General features: G+C 57.7%; 1 protein-coding gene across 4 annotated transcripts in view; it reads left to right on the top strand.

Moving 5' to 3' along the window:
• GRM4 (glutamate metabotropic receptor 4) overlaps positions 1 to 12,162 on the top strand; it is a 127,522-nt gene extending 115,360 nt beyond the window's left edge. For 2 of the 4 annotated variants that reach the window (XM_024248960.3, XM_024248963.3), the window contains 2 exons: positions 2,465 to 2,711; positions 7,938 to 12,162. In XM_024248960.3, coding sequence (XP_024104728.1) covers positions 2,465 to 2,711; positions 7,938 to 7,987 — 297 coding nt within the window. In that variant the 3' untranslated portion in view covers positions 7,988 to 12,162. The remainder of the gene's footprint in view (positions 1 to 2,464; positions 2,712 to 7,937) is intronic. The other 2 variants (XM_054557413.2, XM_054557412.2) reach the window with 1 other exon arrangement.
• Positions 12,163 to 12,834: the final 672 nt, after the last annotated feature.

Genomic DNA, 12,834 nt, shown 5'->3' with positions numbered 1-12,834 from the left:
CAAAATAGAACAGAAGACCAATGACTGTGCCCATGCCTGTGTTGAGAGTTGGCTATATAATTTTCAGCGCCCAGCACAAAATGAAAACAAAGGGCCCACTGTTCAGAAATTATCCACGATTCAATATGGTGGCGGAAGGACCTTAAACCGAGAGCTAGGCACAGGCCCCTGGGTGACTGCACAGGTTGTACACTCATAGCGCTGGCCCTGCCTGTGTTCATGGAGGGGCGTCTGGTGCCCAGAGAGGGGAGGAAACTTGTTAGCATCCCACAGTGGGCTGGGGCAGAGTAGAATCTGGAACCCAGGACTCTGGCCCTCAACATAGAACTGTGTCCCCTGCAAGGGTTCCTCTGCCCCCTGCAAGGGTTCCTCTGCCCAGAGAAGGGCCTCTATCCCTGGTCCCACCAACTCCATGTGGGCCCAATTGCACTGCACCCATCAACAAGGAGCAGGCAAAGGGTCTAAGATGGGTGTCTTACCTGGGACACAACCCCTATTTCCAAGAACCCCCAGTGTGAGAGGAGAGCCAGCCCTGCCCTCAGGGAACCCTGATGTAATGAGGGAGACACACCTTGTCCCCAGGGAACTCCTAGTCTCATGGTGAAGACCCAGATGACAAGCCTATTCTCCATTAGCCCGAGACTCTGATATTCCCCAAGCATCGTTTTGATGCTCTGGAGCTTCTTTCTGCCTTCTCACTCTGGCCACCAGCCCCAATTTGGGCAGGAGAGATGGCCAGCATGGCCCCGCTGGCTGGTCATGACCTTTCCCTCCAGGAGAGTTCCGTGCCCGGGGGTGAGAGTGTAAGTGGTGTCTGAGGATGGAGGCCTGTCTGTCTGGAGTGGCACGTGCTCACTGGGGGACAGGCTTTCATTTCCTCTGGGCCTGTGACATTTTCCTGAACCAGTGGCTGCTGTCGGCCTCCTTCCCCTCGCAGCTCTGCCTGACCTGGGCCACGCCAGCCCGGAGGCTGCACTTTGAGGAGTGTCAGTGCCCTGGCTTGGGCACATCATGGCTGTCCGGTCATGCCCCCATGTCCCCCATGTCTCTTCTCCTCAGTTTCACTCAGTGCCTGTGGTCACTAAAAGCAAGTTTCACATGGCTTCAGAGTCTGTGCTTGGGGTACCCTCATGGTTTGGGTGAGGTAGCTACTTTCATCCCATTGCACTGAGGGAAAAACTGAGGCCCACAGAAGGGCAGGATTCTCCTTTTAGGCCCTACGGCTTCTCCAGTCCCTCTCCCAAAGGTAGGAAACCCAGGGCAGCGTGGCTGGAAATGAAGGTCATCCCATCCAGTGTCATGAGGCATTTATGGAGCGGCGTGCAAGGGACAGGGAGGAATATAAGGACAGGAAGACCTGGTCCCTACATGGGGGGTACTGCCAGATGAGGCCAGGGCCCCTGTGCCTTCAGGAAACAAGTCCAGACCTGTGTCCACACTGCTGGTCTGGGTAGAAGAAATGAAGGGTATCATGGGGGCCCATAGAGCTGGGGGTCAGGAGAGGATTCCTGGAGGAAGCACACCAGCCACGTACCAGGGCAGGACCCAGGCTCAGAAAGAGCAGATTTGGGGAAGAGCATTTCCTGCTTCCTTCATGCCCAGACCCAGGAGGCCTAGCCTGGGTCTCCTTTGGTCCCACCTTGGCTGAGGAGGTTCAGAGGGGTGGCTGAAGCCTGGAGGACCCGGAGGAAGGGAGAGGCAGGGAGGGGAATCCCAGACGGGGACAGTGGGAATTGCCGGGCCCTGCCTGGAAGGCTCTACTATTGTAAAATGGATTATCTGACACCCAGATTAATGGGCTTTCATTTTGCTAAACATCTGTCACTGTCAGTGCTGGCGAGCGAGCATGAAATGAGCTCTGACTGCTGCCACCACCATATCGCGATGGGTGCCGAGGATCCCATGCTCTGTACTGGGGGACCGTTGCGGGGGCAGTCATTGAATGGCGGCCTGATCCGAGGGGCTGTGACATGGCCACTAGGTGTTATTCCAAAGCACCAACGGGTGCTCCTCTCGCCCTCAGCCCTGAGAAGGGCCAGCTGTGGTCTCCTGAGAGCCTCCCCTCAGGCGCGCCTCCTCCACATAGCAAATAATAGCGGTAACCTGAAATGGCACTTACCACGTGCCAGATGTTTTCCACACTTTTAAAACATTTATTAAGTCACTTAATTCTCACAACAGCCCTAGGAGGTAAGTACTATCATTATCACGCCCATATTATACGTGAGGAAACTGAGGCACAAGGACGTGACGTGTCCAATATCACACAGCTGGAAGTAGTGAGCCAAGATTTGAATGCAGAAACCCTGGTCTGCAGTCCCAGCTCCAAGCCACGACTTCCTTCTGCCTGAAGGCAGCGGGATGCAGGGTGGGGTCCCCGGGTGCGTCCCTGGGTGGGAACTGGCGGGGTCAGGGCCCGCAGTCGGGGCGGAGCCTGCTCTGACGCCGCCGTGCCCTCCGCCAGCTGTACATCCAGACGACGACGCTGACGGTCTCGGTGAGTCTGAGCGCCTCGGTGTCCCTGGGAATGCTCTACATGCCCAAGGTCTACATCATCCTCTTCCACCCGGAGCAGAACGTGCCCAAGCGCAAGCGCAGCCTCAAAGCCGTCGTTACGGCGGCCACCATGTCCAACAAGTTCACGCAGAAGGGCAACTTCCGGCCCAACGGAGAGGCCAAGTCTGAGCTCTGTGAGAACCTTGAGGCCCCAGGTGAGTGCCTGGCCCCATTCCGCCCCCTCGGGCCCCAGGCCCCGCTCCTTTTGCAGCAGGTCGGCTGAGCTCCTGCCCCTCCCCACCCCGCCCTGCCCCGATGCCCGATTCTGGGGAGGCGGCGGGGGACACTGGGGGAACCCTGAGGCTACAGGTGGGAGCCAGCCTCTCAGGGAGAGCCCTGAGGCACCACATTAGAGCCCGTTCTGTCCTGCCCCTTCCTGGTGACCTGGAGAGAACCTCAAGGTTTCCCCAGCTGGTGCCCTAGCAGCGCCCTTCCAGGGATCTGTGCCCCACCCCGAGGCAGGCCACCAGGGGGCGCCTGGGTCCTGAGGGTGAGCGGGGACCCCGGGATTTCCCTGTGCTGGGGCCTGGGTCTCCGCCTGTGCCCTTTCAGCCCCTCTGGGAGAAGGGGTCGTCCCCGGGGCCCTGCACACTGGCCTTTTGGTAACCCGGTGGGGTGGGAGTGGCCCTGAGCCCAGAGCAGCTGTAACACCCAGCTTGGCTTTGTTCAGCCATCCCCTAGCAGGCACCTGAGCTATGGGGACCTGGGACATGGGCCGGCCAGGACCGGTGAGTGAGGGCAGGGTGAGGCAGAGGGGCCTACAGGACTGCCTAGCGGCGCTCAGGTAGTTGCCTGTCTGGGGGACTGTCCGAGGAGACCCAGCAGGAGAGGATCTGCTTTGTGGTGGAGGAGGGCACCAAGCAGGGACCTCGGCGGCTGAGGGGTAGGCCTGCGGTCTGGAGCTGGCCAGGACAGGTCCCTCCAGGGCTGGTTACGGAGCAGTGCCACCATCTTTGCCAGCTTCCCTCTTTCTCGGAGATCCAGTCTGTGCGCCTCTGTTGTGGAGAGTATACTGGCTTCTGATACCCTTCCCTCTCTGATCAACACCCCTGATGCCTGTGTGTCCCCCTTTTCCTGCCCTGTGACCTCTGGTTCTTTCCAGTCCTCCTCCTCCCCATAGAACACCAGCTTCCCTCAACCTACGACCCTGGGGTTCCCTTTGGGTGCCATGCTGGCCCCCATGCAGAGCAGGGAAGGGACAGAGGGGCCCATGGGACTCCCACCTTTGGCCTTTCATGTCTACCTGGATGTTCAGAAACCCCAGATGAAGCCCTGACCAGGCCTTTCTGCCTGATTGGGGACCCCGTCCCTGTTCCAGTTTTCCTCCTTCCCATGGAGACCTCCCTTCTCAGGTCCCAGGTCCTGTTCCATGCAGACCCCCTCTCTGCTGCGTGCAGGAACAGGTCTGTCAGATGTGCTTTTCCCCAGTGCTCCTAATACCCAGAGCTAGTGGGTATTAGCCCCTCCCGGAGGTGACACCCTGGCCTCAAAAGATGACACCGCGGGTGCTGTGACAGGGCAGAGGGTCCCATAAAGGGTGGGGCCCTCACAGAGAGCTCTGATGGCTCAGTACTGGCACTGCCCTCTGCCTCTGCTCCAACCAGTCACCTGGGAACGTGGGACAATTACCCACTCCTGCCAGAGGAGGGGTATGGAGGCCTGGGGAGGGAGACCCCATATCCCCAGGCTCCTGCTTCCTGCCCAGAGGGGCCTGGGGCCTCCAGGCTGTGGGGCAGCCCCCACGGGCCTCACTTCCAGCTGCTCTGGGGTTGGGAGGGACCGAGGGGTCTGTCATCACCCAGACCCCCTGCAGGCCTTGGCATCCTCCCCCCCGAAAGTCTTAGGGGCTTCCATGGTAGGGAAGTGGGAAGCCCCTCTCCCCACCTCCTGTGCGAAGGCCAGCAACCAGCATCCTGTGCCCCTACTGCCTCTCAGCTCAGTGACAACAGGGGCATGGAGGCACCGGGCAGGAGCGAGGTGATTAATTCTGGGGACAGCCGGATGGAGGGGGTGTGAGCAGGAGGAGTGGGAAGGTGTCACTCCTGTGGAACAGGGACATTTTTCACTCTGTCACTGGCAGGCTACGTATCTTTAAACAAACAACAGAATAAATAATTCAGGGGCCTGATTGCAGGCAGACTGGGTGCGGAGACAAGGGGCGACAAATGGGGGCTGTCAGCTGGTGCCTAGCACTGCCTGGCTAATTGTTATCTGCGCCTCCGGCAACTGAAAACCAGCAGCCAGGGCCTATTGTCAGCACCGGGTGGGCTCGGGGCCTTGGCCCACACCCCTTGGCCTTCCCCTCACACTGAGGGTGCTCCGGGAGTGTTGCTGTCCCTATCCGGTCCCCAGTGCTGGAGTAATTCCAGCCCTGTCCTTCTGCCCAGCATTTTGCAGGATTTAAAGAGTGTTTCTGTTCACCTCTTGGCTGACCCCACGTGGTGTTTGTTATCACCCCATCTTACAGATGAGAAAATCTCGGCTCTGAGAAGGTCAGTTTGTTAGAAGGGCCACATGGCAGGTGTCGAGATTCCCCCATAGCATTGCGGGCAGGACTGGACCCCAAGTGTCCTGACTTCTGGTGAACCTTTCCCTTAGAACCTCACTGTTAGCTCGTGGGGGCCCTGGGCAGACTCACGGCTCCCATTTTCCAGATGGTGAGACTGAGGCTTGGGTGAAGAGCTCCCCAGCTTCTGGAACCTGTGAGTTGGGTTTTCTAGGGCAGACAGGTAGGGCATTAGAGGAGAGCAGAGGCCCTGTGGTCCTTCCTCTCCACACTTTCTCTAGTCTGCAGCTGCCCCTGGTGCCCCTCAGCTGCCCTCAGGCTTGCATCCCCTGCAGTCAGTGGAGATTTTGTTGTGGTTGCTGAGAACTTTTTTCACCTCTGAGCCAGGAGCTGCTGATGGGTTTTACAGGCTTGGAAGCTCAGTTTTATCAGTTCCCCCAGGGGGTGACGGAGCTCTGGGGAATTGATTCTCACCAGCCTGGCCTACTGTGATTCGCAAAGCCACTGCTGCTCTTTTTCTGACCATGGGGGATAGAATGGGGTGAAGATGTTGGAGGCAGTTGGAAGCCCCTCAGGAGAAGTAGTCTAGGCAAAAAGGGCCACCTTGCTCAAGTTACAAGTGAGGCCCAGCAAAGGAGGGGAAGAGCCGCCTGAGGCTCAGAGAGAGTGTGATGCCTCCCTGCAACTAGAATCTCGGCTCCCGCCCTCAGGGTGCAGATCTGTGCTCATCTCCTTCTCAGCACCTGCCATCCCAGGCCACCTCTTGGATGCTGCCCCATCCAAAATGACCTGTCCTGTGGTCCCTCTGCCCTCTTGGTCATCCAGCATCCTGGAAGGACATGGGTCATTTCAGAGATGAAGGTGGGAATTCTTCATGAGCTGTAAGGTGCCATGCTGTGTTCTTATTCTTTTTTTGGATGTTGTGGCACCATTTTCTTCCATTGGCACCTGTCCAGGTAGCACATAAACCTTGAAACTTGCCCACCACCATCCGGCTAAGTGATTCTTCATCGTCTGCTTGAATTTTTCTGTTGACAGGGAGCTCATAGGCCACTGACTCCACCCAACTCTGGCCAGGAGAAAGTTCTTCCTTTAACTGAGCTGGACTCTGACCTTCATGCCTCCCTACTGGTCCCATGGTGGACCCCTCTGCTCACCCCATCCCCAAGCAGTTCGCTTCTTCCACATGTGATAGACTGATAGTTGGACACCGAACTTCTGCCTGTGTTAGTGGGCTTCCAGTTACACTGCTGTGACAAAGAGGTCCCAGAACTGAGCAGCTCAAATCAGACAGATGTTTGTTTCTCTCCGCCGTAATAGGACATGGTGGGTGGGTGGGAGTGGGGACCCAGGATCCTTCCATCTTGTTGCTCCATTGGCTCCCTGAAGATTGAGGCTAGATGACCTCAATGGTTGTTCTGCTCATGGAAGGGAAAAGAGAAGACGCATGGGGGAAAGACCCATTTTAATTGAATGACATGGGAGCTGCACACAGTCCTTCCATGTGTATTTCATGAGGAAGAACGCAGTCAGGTAAGGCCTCACCTAGCTGCAAGGGAGGCTGGGAAACCCTGTCCTTCAGAGTCATGTGCCTAGTGAAATAGGGGAGAGAGGATTGGGGGGACAATTTGTAGACCACCATACTTGTCCCCCAGTTTCCTCTTCTCCAGATGCCCCTGGCTGAGTCTGGCACATGTGCCTCCTTTTTGAGCCAACAGATCCTGACCGAGGGTCAGGGCAGCTTTTAGACAAAGGGCAGCTGCTTTCTCCCACCCACTGCTTCTCTCCACACTCGCAGACCGGCCCCTGCCCCAGGCAGCAATACTGCCCTGATGACCACCACTGAGGCGGCTCCCAGGCCACTGAGGGAGGCCCTAAATGCTGGCTGGACAAAACCAAGGGTCTGGCCAGGCCCCTCACCCCTCTGGCCTCAGTTCCTCATCTGTCAAGTTGGGTGATGCTTCATTGGCTGCCTCACTAGGCTGCTGTGGGGTCTGCACTCTGGAGGGGTGGGGGACACTCACACTGCTCATGAGAGCTGCTGGCATCACTCAGCTGTGGACAGGAATGGGAGATACACTGAAATACCACCCCAGTCCCAGTGTGGAGTAAGGGCCAGAGGGACATGGGCAGATAAGGGGGGGCTCAAGACTGAGGGAGACAGGGACACCAAGAAGTAGAAAGGGTAGATGCTCAGAGGGCCCTGGGGATCTGGGGGACTTGTGTTTCCTTGGGTGTGGGGTGGAGGGCTGAGTCAATCGCATGCCTCAGTTTCTAGCCATGCATGGCCCAGCTCTGGTTTTCATTATTTATTTCCTCTGTCCCTGTTCCCCACTCTCTTCCCTTAGGCCACCGTTCTAGTTTAATGTATATTCCTTACATGTGCGCATCCAAAATGCGTGTGGTTGAACTTCTGAAAGACTTCCCTTTGATAATATTTTAAGGTTATATGTTGTCATAAAAAAAGGTTTCTTTTGAAGTGTGGTAGAATTAGGAGGTGGCAGGGGCCCCGTGCTGGGGAGCCCCTCACACAGGAGTGGGGTTTGGGAAGGAGTGCTAGAGGAAGGAGTCATCTCTAGAGTACAAAGGGAAGAGAAAGGCATTCCAGGCAAGCAGCCCAGCCCGGCAAAGGCGTGGAGGTGCAAAACATGGGCCCAGTCCCTGGATGGGGAGCTGGGAACAGCAGGAGAAGCAACCGGATGGGTCAGGCGGGGCCGGTGCAGTTTGGGGCAATGTTGATTGCTCAGCTCAGGACTGGATGCCATGAGAGGTGGGGAGCTATTGTAGGTTCTTGTGCAGGGCTGTGCCCGTGTGGAAGGACAGTTTGAGAAAAGCAGCCCCTGACTCCTGGGTACCCCGGTCTCTCTCCTTCCAGCGCTGGCCACCAAACAGACTTACGTCACTTACACCAACCATGCAATCTAGCGAGGCCATGGAGCTGAGCAGCAGGAGGAGGAGCCGTGACCCTGTGGATGGTGCGTCGGGCCAGGGCCACACCCAAGGGCCCAGCTGATGTCTTGCCTGCCCGTGGGCACCCACGGACGTGGCTTGGTGCTGAGGACAGCAGAGCCCCCGGCCGTCACTGCTGGCAGCCTGGGCAAACCGGGTGAGCGACAGCAGGACGAGGGGCCGGGGCGGTGCCAGGCTACCACAAGAACCTGCGTCTTGGATAACTGCCCCTCCCGGCCCCAAATCACAGGGGCTCAGGTCGTGTGGGCCCCAGTGCTAGATCTCTCCCTCCCTTCATCTCTGTCTGTGCTGTTGGCGACCCCTCTGTCTGTCTCCAGCCCTGTCTTTCTGTTCTTTTATTTCTTTGTTTCATCTTTTCCCTCTCTGGCGTCCCCGGCTGCTTGTACTCTCGGCCTTTTCTGTGTCTCCTTTCTGGCTCTTGCCTCCGCCTTTCTCCCTCATCCTCTTTGTCCTCAGCTCCTCCTGCTTTCTTGGGTCCCACCTGTGTCACTTTTCTGCCATTTTCTTTCCTGTTCTCCTCTGCTTCATTCTCGTCCAGCCGTTGCTCCCCTCTCCCTGCCACCCTTCCTCAATTCACCAAACCTTACGTGTTGCAAAAGAGAAAAAAGGAAAAAAAATCAAAACACAAAAAAGCCAAAACAAAAACAAATCTCGAGTGTGTTGCCAAGTGCTGCGTCCTCCTGGTGGCCTCTGTGTGTGTCCCTGTGGCCCGCAGCCTGCCCGCCTGCCCCGCCGCCTGCCCGCCTGCCCCGCCCGTCTGCCGTGTGTCCTGCCCGCCTGCCCGCCTGCCCCTCCTGCCGACCACACGGAGTTCAGTGCCTGGGTGTTTGGTGATGGTTATTGACAACAATGTGTAGCGCATGATTGTTTTTATACCAAGAACATTTCTAATAAAAATAAACACATGGTTTTGCACCCGGGCTCCATATCCACTGAGGGTCCTGCCATGGGACCACAGGCTCAGCCTGCAGCTGGAGGTCCTGGACCTAGAGGGAAGCGGGAACTGGGCTCTGGAGACCCAGGGCTTGGGGGCTGTGGAGGCTGCTCCCTAGGCTGGGATTTAGTGTGGTGTGGCGAGGCCTTGGGCGTGGAGGGGCCAGATTCCCAGGTAAGGGGCAGGGACATTGCAGGAAATCCCAGGAATCAGCACCTAGTAGTCCCCTAATTGGGGGTATGCTCTGTCCCCTGCCCTGCAGCCCTGAGAGGGTAACATTTCTGCCTTGCCTGTCCTCTGTCTCACACCCCTCACACCTGGGACTGCCCTTCCACCCCTGCCCCGATAACCTGTGCCTCTCTCCTTCCAGCCAGGAAGTCCTCTTCTTGAGAAGTTAGCTTCCGGGGCTGCCAGCACTCACAGCCGTCCCCTCCTGCTTGTGTTGTCTCCAGGCTCGGGTGCTAAGACGATGTGTGTCTGTCCTGGAGATCAATGTGTTGTGTGTCCACGTGGGCCCACAAGTGCACGGCACAGGCATGGCCGTGTGGCTGTGTTGGCTGCGTGTCTGTGTGCACGTCCAGCGCCTCCATGCGCATGCGTGTCTGTCTTGTTTGAGTGTCTGATCGTCTGTTTGGGCCCCAGTGGCTCGTGCAGATGCCTGTCTCAGGCCCATGGCGAGTGTTCACCGCAGCTGGCTTCCCTGGCAGGTTGGGAGGTGGGAAACAGGAGCACTTAGGGGCTGGGCTCTGGCTGGGGTAGATTATAGAGCCAGAAACACAATGAGGCCATAGGCAGCAGCTGGAGCCTGGGCTGCCTGTGCCGCCCCCTCCTGCCCTGCCCCTGCCCCTGCCCTGCTCCTAGGTCCTGCAACCCCTCCCATCTACACGCTAGGTGACGGCGCTGTGGAGCACAGTGGAAGGGACTGGAGGAACCCTGGGCAGGGGGCCAGGCAGGGACAGAGTATGAGGGTATGTGTAGAGCTGAGGCTGGGACATTGAATCATGCCAGGTATTCCTTCTCCATCAGCCCACTCTTACTCCTGGCCTGGACATCTCACACACCTGTGCGTAAGAAATCTCTTCTTCCCTGGGCTCTGTGTGCAGCACCTAGTAGATGCTCAATAAATGTTTGTGCGAGGGAAGGAGACAGGAAAGGAAGTGTCTCGCTGATCGTCTTGCAGAATGGTTCCTAAGACCTCTGCCCAGGAAAGATTCCACCCAGTGCTCCAGCCTGGTCAGGCAGAACTAGGTTGCCAAATCAAGGGTATCTGCCAAAAGCTTCCAGAGCAGTGGGGGTGGGGGGTGGGGGTGGGGGGTAAGAATGGGGAATGCAGAAGGGGGTGCAGCCAGCTCTCCCCCAGGGTGACTCTGGCAGCACCCCCAGCCTGGGCACCCTGCCTGCTCTGTGGCTCACGCCCCTCCTGAAGTGATTGATGCTCTGAGGCCCAAGGCTAGGTCCAGGGCAGGGCCTGCAGGGGTTTGATGCTCAGTCCAGAACTTGCCTAGGTCCCTCTACATCTGTGGGGCCCCCATCTAGGTTCTAACAGGAGAATCACCTCTCCAAGGGGGATGCTGCCCCTTGGCTCCCCTTGGCTCTCAAGAGGGGCCCTCAGGGACTACCAGTCCCCTGCCAGTGGGAAGAAATAGCCCTGCCCTCAGGGAGCTTCCAGTGTGATAGGGGAGATACAGCAGACTGTGTCCCAAAGTAAAATAACTGTTAGAATGAGGTAGGTGGAGGAGGGAAGCCTTGGGTGGGTGTGACTTTGGGCATCTGAGCCTGGGGTGCATAGGTGGGCTCTGCGGGCCTGAGGTGGACAGGAGGGAACCAGGCCCTAGCAAGACTTTTGCCAGCTAGACCTGCTGCAGCAGTTGGGAGGGTGGGTGCTGCTGGGGTCCTGGGTCCATCACCTAGAAGTCTCAGGCCAGTGCAGCCAGGGCTGGGGCCCACAGCTGGCCGGGGTGGAACCCACCCTGATGCCCATGGCAGGAGGGACGCCTGGCCCTTCACGGTTGGCTTGGCTGCTCACCTTTGCTCTCATCCTCAATTATTAATGACCGGAGAAAGCTGCTAAGTATCTTCAGAATGTTAGATTTCAACAAGATGGGGGGTTCAGGGTCCCTGGCACCCTGGATAGGGAGCCAGCGGCCCCCAGAGACCTTTGCTGTGTGCAGGGGGTATGTGCTCACCCCCGTGGCCTCAGCCTCCTCAATGTCTGAACGAAGGGATTGGGCTAGCAGACATCCCACCCCACAGCACACTTTCTAACCAGCAGGGGAACTTCTAGACAATACGGACGCTGCGCTCCCTCCAGAACACTGGACCTGAACTTCTGGTGGCAGGGCTGGGCACGGGCATATTTTAAAAGCTCCCCAGCAAATGGGCCGTGCAGTCAAGTGGGCCAGGAGTGGCCAGCTTTGGGGTTTGTGAAGTCAGGAGGGAGCAACAGTGCCCACTCGAGCTTGCCTGGGGCTCAAGCCCCAGGCTGGGCTGCTGCCAGCCTGAGCAGACACCCAGGAGCTTCCAGGCCAGCTGGATGCACAGGGCACCTTTGTGGAACTCCTAGGACCCTGGGGACACCCACCTCAGGAGCAGAGTCTCAGGTCCCTTCCGGCTCTGAGGGGCTGTTCTGAGCTCTAATGTCTTGTGGTCTGCCCCTCCCATCCTTACTTCTCAGGCCCTGGAGGCAGAGGCATAGAGCCAGGCAGGACAGAGGTCTCAGTGGGCCACATGCCAGCTGCCCCCACACTGCCTTAGCCTCCAGGCCTCCAAGGGGTCCTGGGGAGCCCCTGAGAAGATGCTGAGCCTGCAGAAGGCTGGGCGGCCCTCTTTCTGACACCCTCACTGGCTCCACGGCTCCCCCTTCCCATCCCAGGTTTCCATCTGCCCACTGAACAGGGAGGGGAAACTGAGGCACTCCCCTGGCACCGAGGGCTCCTTCTGTCCTCCTGCCTGCCCTGTATGGTCCTGGCTGCCCCTCAGGGCTTGGCCCTGGCACTGTGAGCCTCACAGGGCTCAGACCCCCCACCCCCAACCCAGCACTAAATGGCACTCGGCACCAGAATCTCACTTCAGTTGGCAAAAGCAGCAATTAGCATGTAATGAGGCTTCTTGCTTTATTTTTAGGTAACCTCCAAGGCCCTGCCTGTGTAATTCAGCCCGCCATTGCTCGGTGGATAATTAAAGCATGTCACCATAATTTGCCTTTTTTTTCTATAAAGCCCCATAATTATGTTTTTATTGCGAGTGAGGGGGGAAGGGGGAAGGGAGAAGACAAAGAGAGGTGGAGTTGGGGCAGGAAATGGGGCTTGGCTCCTTCAGCCAGACCTCCTCCTACTCCATCCGCAGAACCAGGACCCCCACCCCCATTCTGGGTGCAGCTACCCCCTGGGACCTACTTAACTTCCAGGGCACCTCTTCCCCCTTTTCTTATAAAACCAGCCCCAGTTTGCTTCAAAGTACACAGGGCAGGGAGCAGCAGAGCTGAAGCCAACGTGGCCAAAAGTGGATGATTCTTGAGCGGGGAATCTTTAGCCTGCTCTCCTTCCTGTATATTGGAAAATTTCCATAATAAGTAGTTAAACAGAGCTCCACCCCCAAGAAAGGGTTTGCTGACTGCAGGGCAACTGGTATCCGCCCTCAGGGCACTTCTTTCTTTCTGACTATGAGGTGAAGGGCTGTCTTTTTGTACCAGGAGATGCATTTCCGTCATTATTTTGGTGCTGGTGAGTGGCAGTGGGTGATCCTTCCTTGAGCATCTGAAATCACTCTCCAAGCCTGTAGGCCAGCTGGAACAGGCCGGCCAGCTGCCCACATGGTTTGAGGGAGCCCGCTGCCCCCAAACATCTTCCCAACTCCAGCATCAGTGCCC

The sequence above is a fragment of the Pongo abelii genome, chromosome 5 (genome assembly GCF_028885655.2).
Source record: "Pongo abelii isolate AG06213 chromosome 5, NHGRI_mPonAbe1-v2.0_pri, whole genome shotgun sequence".
NCBI classification, from domain to species: domain Eukaryota; kingdom Metazoa; phylum Chordata; class Mammalia; order Primates; family Hominidae; genus Pongo; species Pongo abelii.
Note: the sequence above shows the minus strand (reverse complement) of the source record. Positions and strands in the feature narration are given on the sequence as shown.